Raw genomic sequence first — 22,449 nt, 5'->3', positions numbered from 1 at the left:
AGGGAAAAAGACCCATAAACGCCATACGATGTAGGGTATGGTTAGGGAGATAAGTCTGTGAAAGCCTTGAAAATGTATTTATCTCCATGGAAGGCTCTTCTAAGCTCCATTTGGGAATGGTACTCAACCAAGACTTTGATTAACTCAATCCTGACTCTCCAAAGGAGAACGATTAAATTTTTATGGTTTTTGTTTTGAATAGTTTCTCTTCTAGGCATGTGGGGAAGATCCCATGGAACGACAGAACATCACACAGGTGTCAGAGTTTGTCCTCTTGGGGTTCTCACAGACCAAGGAGTTCCAGAAATTCCTGTTTGTGGTATTCCTATTTGTCTATGTCACCACCGTTGTGGGAACCCTCCTTATCATTGTCACAGTGACTTTTGACTCTCAGCTCCACACACCCATGTATTTTCTGCTCTGAAATCAGTCTGTCATAGACATCTGCTCTTCTACAGTCACTTCCCCAGAGATGCTAGTGGACTTCTTACATGAGACCAAGATCATCTCCTACCAGGGCTGCATGGCCCAGATCTTCTTCTTCCACTTTCTGAGGGGGTGGGACTGTCTTCTTCCTCACAGTATTGGCCTATGACCGCTACATAGCCATCTCCCGGCCCCTCCACTATGTCTCCATCATGAACACTCAAATGTGTGTGGGGCTGGTGGTGACCGCTTGGGTAGGGGGCTTTCTCCACTCCATTGTCCAGCTGGTTCTGATGCTCCCATTGCCTTTTGGTGGCCCCAACATCCTGGATAACTTCTACTGTGATGTTCCACAAGTGCTAAGACTTGCCTGCAAGGACACCTCCCTCCCGGAGTTCCGTATGATCTCCAACAGTGGGATGTTGGTCCTCATCTGGTTCCTTTCCTTCTGCTCTCTTACACTGTCATCCTGATGATGCTGAGGTCCCACTCAGGGCAGGCGAGGAGGAAGGCAGCTTCCACCTGCACCACCCACATCATCGTCATGTCTATGGTCTTCATTCCCTGTATCTATATCTATGCCTGGCCCTTCACCTCCTTCCCCATGGACAAGGCTGTGCCCATCAGCCAAACTGTCATGTTCCCCATGCTCAACCCCATCATCTAAACCCTGAGGAACCAGGAGATGCAGGCGGCCATGAAGAGATTAGGCAAGCGCCTAGTGATTTTCAGCAGGAAGTGAACTTAAAATAGGTTGACTTTAAATGACAAATCTTCTCTCTGAACTTTTGTTTTCCCATGTGAGAAGTGGAGGAAAGTCTTTATTGAGTGTAGCCGTTGAGATTAAACTAATATTTCTATGGACCTACTCCTGTGGCAGGTATTGTGTTAGGCACTTTCGCACTTTTATCTCATTCTCACAAAACTGACAATGGATATGTTCTTTTATATTAAACAGTTTTACAAATGAGAAAACTCAGAGAGAAGTGACCTGCTCAATGATGAACAGCAAGGGAGGGGCAGAGCTTGGCCATGAGATTGTTCCTCTGACTCCAAGTTTCGAGGCAGGAGATATGGGTGGGGTTTGAAACTCAGGGTCTCCCACAATCACAAGGGGAAACTTAGAGAGTTCCTCATCTATGGATGAATATCTGTGATGAATGCTCAACACTTTCATCTTTTTTTTTATAGCCTCCATTAGGACTTTATTAATAGATTTTTGTCTTTACAATACTAGGTAAAGACCAAGGAGTTCCAGAAATTCCTGTTTGTGGTATTCCTACAGCCAAACATAATATCCATTTCCATAAAATACTCAGTTAAAAAGACACACAACTTCTTTATATAAAACCTGTTTAAGTTCCAACTTTAATAATCCTATCAACTCTTACATTTTAATATTCTCTCAATTGAATTGCAGCCTAACACTTTCATCTCAACTTTGGAACAATCACATTCTTTTCTGCTCCCTGCCTCTCTGCCTCCTTCACCGCAGTATTTGGGAAGTGTTCTCACTTTTAACATTTTTCTAAATATTTCCCATAAAAGTATTTTCCCTTTGGATTTATTCCTTTTCTAGAAAAATTCTTTGGATAATCTGAAAAGTATTCTACTTTCCCAACCTAATCTTTACATCATTTGGATGATATGGCTGAGAAGAAGATGCTAATAGTATGGTTGGGGAACCAAGGTCAGAGGGCAGGGCCATGTCTATTAGTGGTCCAGATTTAAGGCATGGGTTCAGTCCAAAGCTGTCACCTCATGGGTTTTTGCCTTTCTCTTTGACTTTCTTCCCTGGGATGAGGGCTTCTTGAGGGCAAAGGTGTGTTTTATTCATCTTTATATCCTCCCAGCACCTTGAACAGTATTTTATACAGAGAGGCATTTCTGCTTTTTCTTGCACCCTATTCTTTCCCTGTCGAGTTCAGATCTACTTTTTATTTCTCTCTCTGTAACTTATATTTCTTTACTCCATCTTTTATTTTCAAATTGGAAATTATCATGAATATTCAGATTTTTTTGCTGTACATTTTAATACAGTATAATAATTATTACAAGCAAAAGATTATGTGTACAATGCATGTAAGCTATAAAACACTATATTGTATGGACACTCATGTGCACACTACTCAGTTCAAGAACCATATGGCACCAATAGCTTATACCTGCCTGTAGGTACTCTCCATCACATCATTGCTCCCCGGATGAAACTATATTGTTGAATTTTGTGTTTATCATTTCATTGCTTATAAAAATAATTTCATCACATTTTTACATAATCAGTGTATTGTTTTGTTTTGCTTTTTTTGAACTTGATAAACATATCAGACTGTACTTAATATTCTGAGGGTGTTTTTCACTCAACATTATGTTTCTAAACACCCATATTGCTCTGTTTGACTGTGGTTCATTCATTTGCGCTGCTATATTATATTCCATTGTGAGAATAAGTTATTGGGGTTGCTCCCAGTTTTTGCTCTAGCAAACAGTGCTCTTTTGAATATTTTTTCTGTTTGTCTCCAGTTGTTATATTGAGGAGCTATGGCTCATTAACTTGAAGTGGAATTGCTGAGTCATGAGATCTTCAAAGACTTACCTTTACAAAATCGTGCCAAATTATTTTCCAAAGTTGTAACACATTACATGTTCATCAGCAGAGTTGAAGTGTTCCTATTGATTCACATCCTCCTAACAGCTGATATTGTCAGACGTCTTCATTTTTGCCAGTGTATGGGTAAACGATGATATTTTACTGTAGTCAATTTGCATTCCTCTAACATTTCTTTCCATATTTTTTACTGCATTCAGGTTTCCCATGAATGCCTTTTGTTCACTTTTCTACTGACTTTTTCTAGTTAATGTAGGAGTTCTTATATAATTTGCTGATCTATTCTCAGCTATATTTATTACAATACCTTCTCCTAGTTTGTGGTTTGTCTTCTTTATTTTTGGTGTTAGTGTTCATGTAGTCAGGTATATCAATCTTTTATTTTGGTATTACCTCTTACTGAGATCTAATTTTTAAAAATTGCTTCTTATCCAGAGGACAAAAAGATATTCTGCTACATATAATAGTTCTTTTTTTAAATATAAAGTTTGTTTATTTATTTATTTTTATTTGGGCTGCGTTGGGTCTTCGTTGCTGTGTGTGGGCTTTCTCTGGTTGTGGCGAGCGGGGGCTACTCTTCGTTGCGGTTCACGGGCTTCTCAGTTCAGTGGCTTCTCTTATTGCAGAGCACGGGCTCTAGGCACGCGGGCTTCAGAAGTTGTGGCATGTGGGCTCAGTAGTTGTGGCACGCGGGCTCTAGAACGCAGGCTCAGTAGTTGTGGTGCACGGGCTTAGCTGCTCCGCGGCACGTGGGATCTTCCTGGGCCAGGGCTCGAACCTGTGTCCCCTGCGTTGGTAGGCGGATTCTTAACCACTGCGCCACCAGGGAAGCCACATATAATAGTTCTTCTATTTTAATTTTTTTAAAAATTTAACTTTAAACACCTTTTTAACTTTTTGAAAAATCTCAAACTTACACTAAAGTCGCAAGTATAGTATAAAGGACTTTTTTTTCCCCTGACGGTTTGAGGAAACCGGGTAAGTTGCCAACCTGATGTCCACCTTAATATTTGTGTGTATTTTCTACAAAGACATTCCCTCCAATACTGCCATACAGTCACTAAAATTGATACACATCAATACATTGTTAGAATCAAATCTTTAGCCTCTACTCAAGTTTTGCCATATGCCCCAAGAAAGTCTCATAGAAAGAGAATCTGCTTCAAAAACATGTGTTGTGGGTCTTCCCTGGTGGTCCAGTGGTTAAGACTTCGCCTTCCAATGCAGGGGGTGCCAGTTCGATCCCTGGATGGGGAGCTAAGATCCCACATGCCTCGTGGCCGGAAAAAAAAAAAAACCACCCAAACATAAAACAGAAGCAATATTGTAACAAATTCAATAATGATCCACATCAAAAAAACCTTAAACAAACAAACAAACAAAAAGACCATGTGTTGCATTTAGTCGTCATGTGTCTTTAGGCTCTTTTGATCTGGAAGAGTTTCTCCTTGATTTTGATTATCTTGGAACTTTAAAAAATTATTGGCCAATTATTTTGTAGAATGTCCTTCAGTTTGGATTTGTCAGATGTTTCATGATGATTAGACTCAGGTGATGCATCTGTGTCAGTTTGCCAGGAATATCGCAGAAGTCATGCTGTGTTCTTATTACAACCTATGAGAGATGAGTGATTTTGCTTTGTCTCTTTACTAGTGTCCCATCACTCTTTTTTTTTGTTGTCCCATCACTTTGATTACTTGACTAAGAAATGTTCATTAGGCTTCTCACCTAAGTTATTCATTTTCCCTTGGAAATTAGTAAATATTTTGTGGAAAGGTACTTTGAGACTATGTCAATATCTGGTTTCTTATCAAACTTCCAATTTATTTATTTATTTATTATCTGTGTGAACTTGTATTTTCCTTTTTTTATTCATTAAGTTATAATCCATTATTATCATTATTTACTTTGATGCTCAATTTACCCCAGATTTGGCCAGTCACAGTCTCTTCAGGCTGGCTTCTATGTTCTTTTTTTTTTTTTTAATATTTATTTGGCTGCATCATTGTGGCACGTGGGCTCTAGAGCACGCAGGCTTAGCTGCGGCATGCATATGGGATCTTAGTTCCCTGACCAGGGATTGAACCTGTATCCCCTACGAAGGCGGATTCCTAACCACTGGACCACCAGAGAAGTCCCATATGTTCTTTCTATTCTTTGAGCACTTCCTTTCTTACCGGCCCAATGAAACGCCCCATGCTTATCTTGTACTTTCTGTGCTCCAGCTCTGGAATCAGCTATTTCAGTAAACAGTCCTGCTTCCTTTGAGTGGAGAATGGTATTTAGAAGGCAAACTTGGGTGCTGGGTGTGCTCACTGTTACATATATATATATATATATATATATATATATATATATATATATATATATACATTTCTCCTTTCCCAATCCAGCATCACAGAACTTAGAACTTATTCTGTTTTTCCCTTTCCACACTTATAACTATTTTCTCTGCTGAGGAACCTGGCTCTCATAATCCTTTATATAAATATATGAAATTCACTTCACCTAAAATTAACTTTTTCAAGTGTACAATTTAGTGGCATTTAGTATTTTCACAGTGTTGTGCAGCCATCACCTCTGTCTTGTTCCAAAACATTTCATCCCCCCGAAAGGATTTCCCATACCCACTAAGCAGTCATTCCCCATTCTCTCCCCTCTCCTCAGCTCCTGGAAACCACTAGTCCGCTTTATGGACTTACCTATATTACCTATATGGATTACCTATATGGACTTACCTATATGGACTTACCTCTATATTTCATAAAGTAGAATGATAAAATATTTGTGTCTGGCTTCTTGCACTTAGCACAATGTCAATAAGGTTAGTTTACACTGTAGTATGTATTAATACTTCATTCTTTTTTGGCCATGACGCATGGCTTGAGGGATCTTAGTTCCCCCATCAAGGATTGAATCTGCGCCCTCAGCAGTGAAAGCATGGAGTCCTAACAACTGGACCGCAAGGGAATTCCCTGTACTCCATTCTTTTTTATGGCTGAATACTATTCCATTGTCTGGATACAGCACATTTTGTTTACCCATTCATCTGATGAAAGACATTTTAGTTGTTTACATCTTTTGCCTATTGTGTGTAGTGCTGCTGTTAGCCTTTGTAAGCATTTGTTTGAGTACCTGTTTTCAGGACTTTCAAGTATATACCTAGGAGTAGAATTGCTAGGTCATATGGTTAATTCTATATGTAACTTGTTGAAGAACTGCCAAAGTGTTTTCCACAGCAGCAGTACCCTTTTTTGTTCCCACTAGTAATTATGAGGCTTCTAAATTCCTCACATCTTCTCTAACACTTGTAATTTTCTATTGTTGTTATTATTATTACCATCCTATCATGTATGAAGTGGTATCTCATTGTGATTTTGATTTTCATTTCCCTAATTACTAATGACGTTGAGCATCTTTTCATGTTGAGCATTTTTTCTTGTTGGACATTTGTATATCTTCTTTGCAGAAATGTATATTCAAATCCATTGCCTATTTTTTTAAAATTGGGTTGTCTTTTTTGTTGTCAAGTTGTAGAAGTTCATTACATATTCTGGATAATAGATCCTTGTCAAATTTTGATTTGCAAATACTTTCTCCCATTCTTTGGAAGAAATCTTTTCACTTTTTTCATAAGGGTCTTTGATGCACAAATTTTTAAATTAGGATGAAGTCCAATTTATCATTATTTCTTTTGTTGCTTGTGTTCTTGTTATCATACCTGAGTATGCCTTGCCAAATCCAAGTTCATAAACATTTACCTCTATGTTTGCTTCTGAGATTTTTATAGTTTTGTCTCTTACATTTAGGACTTTGATCCATTTTGAGTTAATTTTTTGTAGATGGTATGAGGTAGTGGTCCAACTTTATTCTTTTGCATGTGGATATCCAGTTGTCCCAGCACAATTAATGAAGAGACAATTCTTTCCCCATTGAATAATCTTGGTACTCTCGGTGAAAATCAATTGACCATAAAAATATGGTTTATTTCTGGACTCTCAATTCTATTCTCAATTCTATTCTGTGTAGGGATGGGCCCTTGGAGTTCCCTACTCTGCCATTTTCTCTGACATCACTCTATCCTTAATTTTTTAACTTGCTTCATTCATCCCCCTGTATACAACCATCTCCCATAGCAGTTCTGTCCATGTTTCCACTCTCTCTCCTGATGCTTTCCTCACTCCAGTTGGGCTTTGGTATCATACAGCAGACCAGCCCCCTGCTCAGACACTTTCCTTACCCTACTCGTGCTCCAACACCCCCATCAGAATATCCCCCATGTGGAAACCCTCCTCACCCTGCTTGGGCTCTGACACCTGACATCAGGGTGCACCTCTACATAGACACCCTTCTCATCCATTTGGAGTTTTGCTCCCCACACTGAGTCATCCCACTATGGGAATATTCTTCTCACTGTGCTTTAATGTTCGCAACTGGTGGCTCCCAAAAGGGATATCCAGGCTCTGACAACCCATGCTGGGCCCCATCCTGTGGAAACTCTATTCAAACTATGTTTTTATTCTACACTAGGAGGATTTTCTCAACTCTACCTTCCAATCTCTCTATTAAAGTTTTCATTTCTGCCATATTTTAATATCCAAGAACCCTTTTTTGTTCTATGATTTTTAATACCATCTTGTCCTTATTTATGGATCCTATGTCTTCTTGTTTCTCTGAAAGAATGTTAATTATATAAACTTTTCTTCTATTTCCTATGTCATTTCTGTTTGCGTCTCATTTATTTTTCTATTTTTTTTTCCCTTTTGTATTAGTGGTCTTCCTGTTGATCCTTGGCTATCTACATTTAAGAGTAAGGGAATAAAATATGAATTCATACCTCTATGTATTAAAGCTTTTAAACTTTACCTTAGGGGTTCAGGTGGAAATCAGCTCTTTACTGGAGGACACCCAAGTACCAATACATGGAGATCTATTTTTCAGGAGTTGTTGTTTCTGCAAAGAAAAATCTTGATTTCCTGTCTTTGGCTTAGATGCTCAAATTTTGTCCTGGGGTGAGGAGCGTGATGATCCTCAGTACCTCTTAGACAGAGAAATTACCGCTGACCTCCTTTTCTTATTTGAGTTTGTGACCTCACATTTGAGTTCATGACCTCTACTGTTAGAAGAGTTATCCTACATATGACAGACTTTGCATCCCTGTCAGTATTCTCTTGCCTCTGGTCCATCATGTTCATCCCCGTTTCCAGGTGCTTTATAAGAAGATAGCCTTGTTCTTGGGTGTCTACCCAAAGCCATTGCCAACCACCTCCCCCTTGCTTGTCCCCTATCATAAGTGTTCACCTTCCCAGAACACTTAGAAGCCAGGAGTGCTCATGTGTTCATGTGATCCAGTTCATGTGATCACAACAAACAGTGTGATAGCCTAGGAGATTCTGGGAAAGATTTCTCCTCCAGGAGTAGAGGCAAGAGATGCAGGAGGAGAAAGAAACTGCCCTCCACCCGTTTCCTCCCCACCAACCTTTGAATGAGATGTGTGAGGACTTACACCATAAGGAAGCATGGAGGCCATCTCGGCTCATGAGGGAGAGGCCAAGGGCACCACAGACCCACTGAATCAGGGTCTTGATATCACTGAGCCATGGGTCCTTGTTGGCTCGTCGGCTTTCACACTCTGAATTTTCTTAATTACCTATTTATCCTCCTCCTTCTGTTCTTAGCTCCCATCTCCTTTTCCCTTTCTCCTCTAGCTCTTCACCCTCCTCACATCTTTAATGATTTTGAAGCTGGGATGGGCTGGGTAACGAACACAGAACACTTATAAGCTCCTAACTGCCCTCACGTAGTCTCTTCTGAAACAGGATGGGGTATGAATAAACAGAGGAGCTGCACCGCTATGTTCATCCTCTCAACTCTCCCATCTCTCTTCCTCCTTGCTGCCAGAGAGGCCCGCATCTGTAGGTCATTCTTCTGCATAATGTCCTCCACCGGCTTCTTACCTCCCTCAAGGTAAAACTTAAGTGTATGAGCCTGATCTCTTAACACTATTCACAGTGATTCCTGCCTCCTTTCTACCCTAATGTCCCTTCACTTCCCCTGTGCTCCAACCTTGTCAAGGCCCTGAGGGCTCTTGGAGTGTATGCTGTGCCAGTTCATCCCCGGACCCCTGGTCTTCCTGTCAGAAACACACTTTCCCTCCTTTGTCTGCCTAACACATTTGAACTTTACCTCTGTTTAAATGTCATGTCCTCTCCGAAGTCTTCCTTCTCTTCCAGTCATGGTTACCTGCTCAGCCTTTTAACCGTTGGCCATTCTGCTAGTAGAGGTATCTCCTCTCTGAAGTGCCTTTATGTGTTCCTGGGTCTGTTTTTCGCATCAACCTGTGAGTTCCTTGAGAGGAGAATGGATTTCTTATTTTTGTATCTGCAACATTGTGCATTGAGGTGTACCCAACCTGCCTTTTACTGCTCTCCTATTCTTAAAAAAGGATAACTTTCAGTTATGCTAACAAATAGACTGCCAAATATTTCCCAGCAAAGATGGGTTTATTCAGGATCAGCAGAGAATTGCAATTCAGGGTCTGCACCCATAGTGAGCCACGTGCAAGTCCCCAGTGGGAAGGGCACTTCTTTCTTTAGAGAGAAAAAAGAAGGTGGCAGGCTGTAGTAAAAAAAGAGCCCATGGCTTTTCTTTGGCTGAGTTCTTGCCAGGAAAGAAGTAGAGTCTTTCCTTTTTCCTGTTGGGCTCTGCTATTGTCACAAGGTTTGAGAGCTCCCCCTTCTGGTCTCTCAACACTATTTAATTGAAGCTTCTGTTTATTAATTTTTACACATTTATTGAATGTTCACAACGGCCCAAGTACAATAACTCCCAAACAATAAGCCACATTGTAATCAATTTCTAAAACAGATAACTCGTCCACAATCATGCTCTGAGGAATCAACTTTGGGGTTGAAATGTGTTTACAAACATTTATGTGACTTGAGAGGAGAAATATATAAAGTAGAAGATATAATGGCTTTCTTATTGAAAACCAAATCAGAATTATAATGAATTAGTCCAGGTAATTTAATTAGTTATTGTTAATAATGTTACAGTTAGTGACATCTGACAGTCAAGGAGATTGATAAGACCTAGTCCCTTCCCCAGCCTCAACCCAGGCTATTTTAACGGGTGGTTGGTTTTTAAGTGGAACAAAGCTCTAAATATTGGGAAGAATTCATGTTTTTTTAAATCTATATCTTTTGTATTTGGACAAAACCAGAGCTTCAGATAGTGTTTTTCTATGTTCTTGCTAAGTATAAATATTTGTAACAAAAGAACTCAGATCATCCTGGAAATCTCATGTAGAAAGGAAAGCTACTGGACACCAAGATTAGAAATTCCAATTCTGGTTCATCATAATAAGAAAATATATGCACTTCCTGTACTAGTCCTTGTATGAAAGGAAGGATCTTACCGAGTAATAATTCATATATAAAGGGTACTAGAATGTTATAGATGGTGCAATAGAATTGGATATGGATGGGGAATCAACCTTGGGATCCGGTTGACAAAATAAAAGACAGATTTATAGGTTTTGTTTCCAATGTAGTATACAAATATCTTCCCACCTATAATGTTGTCCAAGTCAAGGTCAATTAATTCTTTTTAAAAAAGTAAACTATTAAACCAGTCGCCTTGATGATGCTGTGAGAAAGAACTGTTCATTCTGCTGACAAGAGCAGTGAAACTCAAAGTCAGTGGTTCTCAAACTGTGAGATAAGCAGCATTAGCATCACCTGAAAACTTGTTAGAAATGTGAATTCTCAGGCTCCACCCAAACCTACTAAGTCAAAAATTCTGCATGGGAGTATCTGAGTTTTGACATTCCCTCCAGGTGATTCTAATGCATGTTTAAGTGTGTGAACCACTGGTCTATGAAGTGGGTCCTTCCAAAAATCCCAGAAATTTTGAGAGTTTCTGGCCTTTCTAATCTTGATCTCCTAATCTTACATGTCATGAATCGCTACAATTTTCATTGTCATTGGTGGGTTTTTGTTTTGTTGTTTTTTGTGGGTTTTAAAAAAAATTTTGTTTGCTTGCTTGCTTTTTGCCCTCAAGGCAGACCTTTCAAATAGTAAGTGTTATTTTTTGTTGCTGTGTTGTTTTGTTTTTGGAGTTTTCATATAGAATTATTTTATTTGCACTTAAGCAGATGCATTAACAGAAGGTAGTTTGGTTATAGTCTCCATGTGTTAAATTATTTGCTCATGCGTTAATTCAGTTAATATTCATTAAGCTTCCAATATGTTCCAGGTATTCTTTTTTGGGGGGGAAGGGAGTTTGCAATTTTTTTAATTTTATTTTTTATACAATTTTTCAAGGTTACACTCCCTTTACAATTATTACAAAATATTGGCTATATTCCTCGTGTTGTACAATACATCCCTGTATCCTATCTTACACCCAATAGTTTGTACCTCCCACTCCCCATCTCTATATCACCCCTCACCCCCCTTCCCACTGATAACCACTAGTTTGTTCTCTATGTCTGTGAATCTGCTTCTTTTTTTGCTTTTTTCACTAATTTGTTATACTTTTTTAGATTGCACATATAAGTGATATCATATAGCATTTGTCTTTCTCTGTCTGACTTATTTCACTCAGCGTAATGCCCTCGAAGTCCATCCATGTTACTGCAAATGGTAAAATTTCATTCTTTTTTATGGCTGATTAGTATTCTGTCATATCTATATACTGCATCTTTATCCATTCATCTGTTGATGGGCACTTAGGTTGCTTTCATACTTTGGCAATTGTAAATAATACTGCTAGGAACATTGGGGTGCGTGTATTTTTTTCAAATTAGTGCTTTTGTTTTTTACGGATATACACCTAAGGGTGGAATTGCTTGGTCATATGGTAGTTCTATTCTTAGTTTTTTGAGAAACCCGGATACTGTTTTCCACGTGGCTGCACCAATTTACAGTCCCAACAGTGTACAAGGGCTCCCTTTTCTCCACATTCTGGCCAACATTTGTTATTTCTGTTCTTTCTGATAACCATTCTGACAGGTATGAGGTAATTGTGGTTTTAATTTGCATTTCCATGATGATTAGCATTGCTGAGAATCTTTTCATGTACGTGTTGGCCATCTGCATTTCCTCTTTGGAAAAATGTCTATTAAGTTCTGCCAATTTTTAATTGGTTTTTTTGTTTTATTGATGTTGAGTTGTGCGAGCTGTTTATATATGTTGGCTATTAACCCATTATTGGTCCTATCATTTGCAAATATTTTCTCCCATTCAGCAGGTTGTCTTTTCGTTTTATCGAGGGTTTCCTTTGCTCTACAAAAGCTGTGAAGTTTAATTAGGTCCCATTTGTTTATTTATTTTTTATTTTTTGCGGTACGCAGGCCTCTCACTGTTGTGGCCTCTCCCGTTACGGAGCACGAGCTCCAGACGCGCAGGCTTATTGGCCATGGCTTACGGGCCTAGCCGCTCCGCGGCATGTGGGATCTTCCTGGACTGGGGCATGAACCCGTGTCCCCTGCATCAGCAGGCAGGCTCTCAACCATTGCACCACCAGGGAAGCCCCCATTTGTTTATTTTTGCTTTTATTTTCTTTACTTTAGGAGACATATCTCAAAAAATATTGTGGCAATTTATGTGAAAGAGTGTTCTGCCTATGTTATAGTATACAGTTGTACATTTATGTCTTTAATCCATTTTGTGTTTATTTTTCTATATAGTGTTAGAGAATATTCTAATTTCATTCTTTTATATGTAGCTATCCAGTTTTCCCAGCACCAATTATTGAAGAGCCTGTCTTTCCTCCATTGTATTGCCTCCTTTGTTGGAGATTAATTGACTATAAGTGCATGGGTTTATTTCTGGCTATCCTGTTCCATTGATCTGTGTGTCTGTTTTTGCACCCATACCATTCTGTATTGATTACTATAGCTTTGTAGTATAGTCTGGAGTCAGAGTGCATAATTCCTCCAACCCTGATCTTCATTCTAAAGATTGTTTTGGCTATTTGGGGTCTTTTGTGGTTCCATACAAATTTTTAAATTATTTGTGCTAGTACTGTGAAAAATGCCTTTCGTACTTTGATAGGGATTGCATTGAATCTGTAGGTTGCCTTGGGGAGTATGGTCAAATAGCAAGTGTTTCTGAAAGACTTAGAAACTTTTCTTTTTTTGCGGTACGTGGGCCTCTCACTGTTGTGGCCTCTCCCGTTGCAGAACACAGGCTCGGAACGCGCAGGCTCAGCGGCCATGGCTCACGGGCCCAGCTGCTCCGCGGCATGTGGGATCTTCCCGGACTGGGGCACGAACCCGTGTCCTCTGCATCGGCAGGCGGACTCTCAACCACTGCGCCACCAGGGAAGCCCGACTTAGAAACTTTTTAGCAACTCCCATTGTTCCCTTGTCCCCAGCAAGATTCATTCCAGTTCTGCTTCCTGTTCCCAGTCCAATAATTTCTCCCTAAGGATATCCCTTCGTCCCCAGGGTCATGCCGATGAGTTGTGTGTGTGAGGTATGGGCAGAGATCAGAAAGCTGTGAAGCTGCATAGAGAGGACCTCCCAGAAATATGTAAGACCTGAACTCTCTTCCCCCATTCGGGGCTGAAGGAAGGTGAGAGCCTGAGGGTTTCCACACTTCTGGATAGGTCAATGGTAGCTAGGTTCTTGAAAACACCTGCTGGAGGCTGGAGAGAATAAAAAAGTGATATAGACTTGATGGTACTAAGTTTAAAGTTGGAGGAGAGCCTCGGGAAGTAATTGAGGGGATGTGCTTTTAAGCAGCTGCTTTAGGTTGCATGTAAAACCCACTAATTTTAACAACCACTTATAGATGTGGCTTTATGAGATAGGGAACATAGGATCAGTAAATTCACTTTAAAAATCTCCACATAATCAATTACCTCCTTAATACATTAACTTGACAATATTTACTGAGCATGTGCTGTATCAGACCGGCTGTTCCAAGTCCTGGGGTTGCCAAGATATTGAAATTACGATGTAGTAAGTTGAGGAGAGAAGCTGAAAAAATGAATGATGATAAACCTATAGCAGAGTATGTTTTCGATGTTTAAGAACACTGAAAAATGGGGAATTTGTTCTGTATGGGAGAAATGGTGACAGGAATCACAGAGAGGGTGATGTTTTAGTGGGCCTTTTCTAGGGTTGAGAAGGTATGAACAGAATTCCAGGGAACCAACATGGAAATAAATAAATATGGAGTGTGTTTAAGACTTTAATCCATCAAAGAGCTAGTGGTTCATCAGAGGTGGAGATACCGATTAGAAAGGCAGATGGAGCTTACGTTTTACAGCCCTGTATGACATGCTGTGTTGCATGCACGTGTACGTGTATCCACCCTGACTTGATCCACAAAGTATTGGATGTGGCTCCTAAGGGGCTCTGGTGAGCATCACTACAAGGATAGAAGTGAGGGGAATGTGATCATTTCAGCATTTAGAAAGGTCTCATGGACAGCTGTTTAGAAAGTGGACTGGAGTGAAAACAAATTGAAGTGAAAAATAAGGGAGTGATCTCTCAGACATAGAGAATAAATGTATGGATACCAAGGGGGGGGTGGGATGAATTGGGAGATTGGGATTGAAATATATACACTGCTGTGTATAAAATAGATAACTGGTGGGAACCTACTGTGTAGCACAGGAAACTCTACTTGGTGCTCTGTGGTGACCTAGATGGGAGGGAAATTCAGGAAAGAGGGGATATGTGTATATGTATGGCTGATTCACTTTGCTGTACAGTGGAAACTAACACAACATTGTAAAGCAACTGTACTCCAATAAAAATTAATTTAAAAAAATAAGGGAGTGGTCTCTGATAGATAATGGATTGCATGAGGTCAGGGTGGGAGATGAGACGAGGCAGGGGGAGGGGGGAGGGCACTTAACCCTCACCTGTCACCTCTATCTCTCAACCTCTATGTCCTTCTTCCCCTTTGTTCCCATTCCCTCCCCTGCCCACCATCTTTCCATCTCTTCTTCCTTCACTCATTCTATTCCCCCATTTTCCTTCCTTATAATTTCCTTCCTCCCTTTAATTCTTCATCTATTTCCATTTCTTCTCCTTCAATATTTTTTTCTCTTCTACTCTTGGATTCAATAACATCTTCTGAAATTGCTGTCCTTTCAGAAGAGCTCTAAGTCTCCTTCAAACAATATATTCATCATCTATTTCTTCACTAATGATAGTTACCCCTCTGCCTCTTGTCTCCACCTCTGATCTGGGGAGCCTCACCTAGTAAGGGACGACCTACTGTGAAGGATGGAAAGAAATGGAATGCCCCAGATGCCCAGCTGTATCCAGAGGCTCCCCTGCATGGACCTGCACACACAATAGCTTTTCACCCACTCAGCAGTTAACACCAGCTATTTATTAAGTACTGACTATGAGCAAGGATGGGTACTGCAGGGCACAAATAAATTATGAATCAAGACTTATGTCTGTAGCATATTATGAACTGTGGAGGAAAAATATAGACACATGAAAAATTCATTAACATTATGATGTGCTAACTGTTGCATGAAAAATGATTGGTACAAAAATGTATTAGAGACTGGAAAGGGGAGGAGGTCTTTAGAGCAGGAGACTACACAGAGGAGAGTGATTACCATTTATTATTCCAGGCACTGTTCTAGGAACCTTATGTGTTATTTTATTTAATCCCCTAGACAATTTCTATAAAGAAAACATTTTTCTTATAGATGTGGAAACTGAGATTAAGAGAGATTAAGTAACTAGCTCAAGGCCAAATCTCAAGGAAATAGAGGCTTTGAAATTTGACTGCAGGTCCGTTGGACTCCAAGAGCCTTCCCACCACTATATTACACTGAATCTTGGAAAGGCAGGTTGCATGTGTCTCTGGATGGCTTTAAGATATCTCAAGAATGTGTATTCCAGCACCAACTAGTGAACTCTCCAGAGACAAGGCCATTTAATCAGAACTGGTATTACGATCTGCACATAAATTTCCATCAGCTAGACCTGGACACTGAAAGCACTAAATGGGCAAGTAGTGACTTCATGCATCTCTGTCTGTGGTTTGTGTTGTTTAGGTGTATGGAGAAAACACCATGGAATCAGGGAACCTCACGTGAGTATCAGAATTTGTCTTTCTGGGGCTCTCACAGACTCAGGAGCTCCAGCTCTTCTTGTTTCTGGTGTTCCTGTTTGTCTCCACCTCCACTGTCATGGGAAACCTCCTCATCATGGTCACAGTGACCTTTGATTCCCACTCCAAACACCCATGTATTTTCTGCTCTGAAATCTGGCTGTGTTAGAGCTCTGTTTCTCCACAGTCACTGCCCCAAAGATGGTGGTGGACCTCCTCGCTGAGAAGAAGGCCATCTCCTATCAGGGCTGCATGGCCCAGATCTTCTCCTTCCACTCTGTGGGAGGGTCCATGGTTTTCTTCCTCTCATTTATGGCCTATGATTGCCTTGTTGCCATCTCTCAGCCCCTCCACTATGTCACCATCATGAACACTCAGATCTGTGTGGGGCTGGTGGTGACTAACTGGGTGGGAGGCTTCATCCATTCCATTTGCCAACTGACTCTGATGATCCCCCTGCCTTTCTGTGGCCCCAATGTCCTAAATAATTTCTACTGTGATGTTCCACAAGTGCTGAGACTTGGCAGCACGGACACTTCCCTCCTGGAGTTCCTTATCATTTCCAATAGTGGGGTGCTGGTCCTCATCTGGTTCCTCCTTCTCCTGACCTCCTACTCAGCCATCCTGGTGATCCTGAGGTCTCCTTCAGGGCAAGTGAGGAGGAAGGCAGCTTCTACCTGCACCATTCACATCGTCGTGGTGTCTATGGTCTTTGTTCCAAGCATTTACCTCTACACCCAGCCCTTTACCTCCTTCTCCATTGACAAGGCTGTATCCATTAGCCAAACTGTCATGACCCCCATGCTCAACCCCATGATCTACACCCTGAGAAACAAGGAGATGCAGGCAGCAGTGAAAAGATTAAGGAGGTACCAGCTGGTTTATAAAAGGGAGTGACAGTGGGCGGATCACTTCTCTTTGGCTTTGTTTTCTATTTATAAGGTGGAGTGACAGCCACTGTTTACTGCTTCATAGCTTTGGAAATATTGTGAAGTTCATCTTAGAACTTAATAATTTTGAAATTAAGCAACTCAGTTTTTTAGGAAAAAGGAAAATATCCTTATTTTTTGTGTGTGTGAAGGTTGATTTGAACACTTCTATGACAGTAAGATATGTTCCCTTGGAAATATGTTGGAAAGCCACACTCTCCTTTATGCCTCTGGTGGACGGTTTTCCCTTAGGATGACAGCATTTCCCCAGAAGGGCAGTTCTGTTTTCTGCCTTTTGATCTCTTTTCCCGATAACCCTTTTGTTCTTTGTCCAGAGTGATAGAGAAAGTGCAGAACTTGGAGACTTGGCCCTAAACTGGGAGCCTTTGTCCCATTACTTACCAAACTAGTAACCTTGAATGAGCCACCTGACTTCTCTTGCATTCATGGATTCTTCCTCACCAAACTAGCATAAAACAATATCTGTCTCAATAATCTCACTTTTGTTATAAGATTCAAATTTTAAAAATGTGTAAGAATATTTTGTAAACCATGGAACCTACGTAAGGATTATTGTTGTTGTCATTATTCCTGACATTTATTCTTCCATCAGTTGAGTAGTGTTTTGGAAGTAGGGCAGATATTCCTAAGTGCAGTGAGGGAGGCATGGAGAGGGTGGGGGCTGAACTCCAGAGGGGTCATGCAACATGCCCGAGGGTGAAACTGAGACTAGAGAGTGACATAAATTCAGGGGCATGCAGACACTATCAAACTCTTAGAGGAAAACATAGGCAGAACACTCCATGACATAAATCACAGCAAGATCCTTTTTGACCCACCTCCTAGAGAAATGGAAATAAAAACAAAAATAAACAAATGGGACCTAATGAAACTTAAAAGCTTTTGCACAACAAAGGAAACCATAAAAAAGACAAAAAGACAACCCTCAGAATGAAAGAAAATATTTGGAAATGAAGCAACGGACAAAGGATTAATCTCCAAAACATACAACCAACTCATGCAAGTCAATATCAAAAACACAAACAACCCAATCCAAAAATAGGCAGAAGACCTAAATAGACATTTCTCCAAAGAAGACATACAGATTGCCAACAAACAAATGAAAGAATGCTCAACATCATTAATCATTAGAGAAATGCAAATCAAAACTACAATGAGATAACATCTCACACCAGTCAGAACGGCCATCATCAAAAAATCTAGAAACAATAAATGCTGGAGAGGGTGTGGAGAAAAGGGAACCCTCTTGCACTGTTGGTGGGAATGTAAATTGATACAGCCACTACAGAGAACAGCATGGAGGTTCCTTAAAAAACTAAAAGTAGAACTACCATACGACCCAGCAATCCCACTACTGGGCATATACCCTGAGAAAACCATAATTCAAAAAGAGTCACGTACCACAATGTTCACTGCAGCTCTATTTACAATAGCCAGGACAGGGAAGCAACCTAAGTGTCCATCGACAGATGAATGGATGAAGAAGATGTGACACATATATACAATGGAATATTACTCAGCCATGAAAATAAATGAAACTGAGTTATTTGTAGTGAGGTGGATGGACCTAGAGTCTGTCATACAGAGTGAAGTAAGTCAGGAAGAGAAAAACAAATATCATGTGCTAACACATATATATGGAATCTAAAAAAAAAAAATGGTCATGAAGAACCTAGGGGAAGACGGGAATAAAGACACAGACCTACTAGAGAATGGACTTGAGGACACAGGGAGGGGGAAGGGTAAACTGAGACAAAGTGAGAGAGTGTCATGGACATATATACACTACCAAATGTAAAATAGCTAGTGGGAAGCAGCTGTATAGCACAGGGAGATTAGCTCGGTGCTTTGTGACCACCTAGAGGGGTGAGATAGGGAGGGTGGCAGGGAGGGAGACGTAAGAGGGAGGAGATATGGGGATATATGTATATGTATAGCTGATTCACTTTGTTATAAAGCAGAAACTAACACACCATTGTAAAGCAATTATACTCCAATAAAGACGTTAAAAAAAAAATTCAGGGCCATGTCTGCAAGACTCTGACTACTTACTGCTATCCCCCCACCCCACCCCCATTTTCAGACTCAACACTTCTTGCAAACAGGAATGGGAATATCCACTCATTTCCTCATTCATTTATTCATATTTGTAAATATTCCAGCATTCATTTGGAGCTTAATGCATTACTTATCCGTAGAAAGTGCTCTATAATGGTTTGTTGATTATCTATCTCTCTATATACCCCCCATTCCCCTTCCTCTTTCTCTCTCTCCCTCCCGACATTGATTTCTGCCAGTTTAGTCTTCCTTACATCCATCTGGGAATTTCCCCCCCAATTCACTGGTGTGCCTTGCTTGCTCTTTGCCTGGACCTCCATGCCACACACCCATCATTTCTCTCCTCCACTATCACACTGGGGCTTTGGGGTTAAGCAGAGTTGAAGAGAAGAAATAGGCTATGGTTAGAGTTGCGAGGGGCTGCAAACCCAACAAGTTTAAATAAAAAGAGGGTGTTTATTTTAAGGATATAAAGCTCTTCTTGAAATAAAGTGAAGTTGGGTATTACGGGAATAAGCAACTGTCAGGTCTGACACAGCAGCTGGTCCCTCCTTCTCCCCCCCTCCATTCATCAGTCCCTGCCTATGCAGTCGCCTTGTACATGGCTCACATGGGAGGCTCTGCCCCCAAACCTGACCTTTTCATGCTCCTTCAGCAGTCAGCTAGGTCAGTGTCTCTGGATTCAAATTCCAAAGTTCTGTGAGAATAATCTGATTGGCTGAGGTTGGACCACATATCCCATGTGGCTGAGGGATGTGCAGGTCGTGTGACATAAGTGTGGCCATCCAAGCCCACCCCTTCAGCAGGGATTGTGGGTGAGGGTTGTCCCCAGAGAAGGAGCGTGTGGGTGGACAGACTCCCCCCAAACATGTCTGGCATGAAAGGAACAAGTAACACACCTCTTAATTGGCACTATCCAGGAAACTTGTCATTAGTTATGTCTAGACATTCATGTTTTTATTCATTCATTAAGTATTTATTTTGTCTACAATTTACTCCTTCTGTCCTACTTTGTTCTTTTTACCCCTAGGTTCTTGGAAAAGTTCCTGAATTTGTTTTGTCTGAACCAAAGAAAGAAAGGACAGGAGCCTGAGGAAGCAGGGCATTCTGAGAGGACGCAGGTGGCTGTGGCAGTGGCTGACCCAGGAGGAGCCATCGGCTGTTTCTGAGGGAGCTGGGATAGAGGGAGAGCTAAAAGCAGGAGAGGAGGCAGCTGGGGCACCCAAGGGCAATGATGCCTGCCTGGATCTCCACCTATGGCCGTGTCTCCTACACTGCATTGACCACAGGGACATGCCAAGGACAGGGCAGAGGGTGCCTGTACAGGCCATAAGGGTTTTCTTTTTCTCTGTTGAGTTTTAAAACAACAGGAGGTGCTTTTATAATTGCTATGCTCACTAAATAATGTCAGTGCTAAAATACTCCTCCCTGCCAGGTGGGTTGCTCCCTACTCTTCATAAACCTGGTACGTGTGTGTGTGTGAGAGAGACAGACAGACAGACAGGATTCCGAGAAAGTGGGAGAATTAGAATTAGAGAGGGAAGAGCAGAGGCCTTATGAGGGAGGAGTGTGAGCGGTTGAAAGAGGGGATCACGTGCTCCCTTAGATTCTGCACAGGTGTCAATAAAGCAGCAAGGCTATGGGGTGGCCGCTGAGGTGAAGGCTTGGGGGAGGGAGGAGGGTAAGCTGCAGCCTGTCTTCCATGACAGAGAATGTGCCCCAGGAGTCCCTGTATAGCTCTCCCAAGAACCTGGACACGGGGCCATGGGCCTTGGGCTAACCCCACAGTGCGAACAGACAGAGAAGCCACGATGGCCAGGAGGCCTGCCGCTTTGCACTGGGAACTCTCATGGGGAAAGGACATATTGTCTCCACTTCTCATCCTCCCCACCTCAATACCAGACGGGAGGGGCTGGAAAGAGGAAGGAAGAAGTGTGAGGAGATACACAAGTAACAAATGGACAAATAAATAAATAAGATAATTTCATAGAATAAAAGCTATGAAGGAAATGCAGGGGGTAGTGTGACTGATAGGATGGGCAGCATTGTAAAATGTGGCTGGTGACGCAATCTCTGAGGAGGGGCTAATTCAGCAAAGACCTGGGCAATGAGAAGGAGACAGTCAGACAAGATCCAGGTGACGGGCAAGCATTCCAGAAAGAAGAGACAGCACGTGCAGAGGTCCTGGAGGTTAGAATGAACTTTTTGCCCAGAGGAAAAAGAAAAGGGGACAGTGTAACTGGAGTGTTACGAACAAAAATGATCTTGGTAGGAGGTGAGGTCTGAGGTGTTATGTTAGTTACCTACTACTGCCTAACAAGTCAACCTCAAACCTATCAGCTTAAAACAAAGCGATCATGTATTATCTGTCACAGGTTCTGTGGGCCAGGAATTCCGGCAGGGCATGGGGGAGACAGCTCATCCCTGCTTCCAGATGTCTGGAGCCTCAGCTGGAAGACTCAAAGGCCAGGGATGGAATCGTTTGCACTTTCAATCACTTACGTCTGGCTGTTGATGTTGGTGTCAACTGGATGCCTAGGTGAGGCTATTGACTAGTTTCTCCATGTGGCCTGGGGTTCCTCACAACATGGTAGTTTCCAAGGACAAGTGTCCTAAGAGAGAGAAGGAGGTGGGAGCTGAATTCTTTCTACATCTAGCCTCAGAAGTCCCATAGCATCACTTCTACCACATTCTATTAGACAGAAGTGAGCATTCAAGGGAGGGGAATTAGACTCCATCTTTTAGATGAGGAGACTCAAAGAATTTGTGGGCATACCTTTAAATTACCACCGATGATGATAGGAACCAGATCATGAAAGCGTTTGAATTTTATTCTAACTGCAATGAAAGTCTTTGGAGGGTTTGGGTGTAGAAGGGAGTAGTGACATGATATAACTTATAATTTAAAGAGGTCGTGTTGGCTGCTAGGCAGAGAATGGTTACAGAGGTCAAACCTGGTGGAGTGGGTTAAGAAGTCGACTTGGATTCAACTTCAAGTTCTCGCACTGATCAGCCGTTACCTTGGGCAAGTCTCCTAACAGTGGAGGGTAGGAGTACGCGTTTACATTTACATGGATTTACGTAGAGGTTTTTCCTCCTTCAGACCTACAGGGGCGTGTGTTTCATGCCTTGCCTCTGTTAGATGCCTGTTTTTGTTCACCACCGTAGCCCTAGCACCCAGGGCAGGCCCTGGATTGTAAAGGCTGTCCATAAATTTTTGTTGAAAGCACAACCAAACAAATAATATTGTAAAACCCCGCATTAGTCCTTGAAGACAGTATCCACCAACCCAATAAGCCTTTAGTAACTGGGA

The 22,449-nt window shown here is 41.3% G+C and overlaps 1 protein-coding gene and 1 pseudogene across 1 annotated transcript; both read left to right on the top strand.

Annotated features, from left to right (window-relative positions):
- The first annotated feature begins 232 nt into the window (after positions 1-232).
- On the top strand, positions 233-1,168 carry LOC115866289 (olfactory receptor 4D1-like; annotated as a pseudogene).
- A 14,922-nt stretch (positions 1,169-16,090) lies between these two features.
- OR4D2 (olfactory receptor family 4 subfamily D member 2) lies at positions 16,091-17,025 on the top strand. The gene is given in 2 exon segments (XM_030881599.2): positions 16,091-16,247; positions 16,250-17,025. Coding segments are annotated over 2 exon segments (933 nt in total).
- The last annotated feature ends 5,424 nt before the right edge of the window (positions 17,026-22,449 follow it).

The sequence above is a fragment of the Globicephala melas genome, chromosome 20, assembly GCF_963455315.2.
Source record: "Globicephala melas chromosome 20, mGloMel1.2, whole genome shotgun sequence".
NCBI classification, from domain to species: Eukaryota; Metazoa; Chordata; class Mammalia; order Artiodactyla; family Delphinidae; genus Globicephala; species Globicephala melas.
This window is presented reverse-complemented; position numbering and strand designations above follow the sequence as displayed.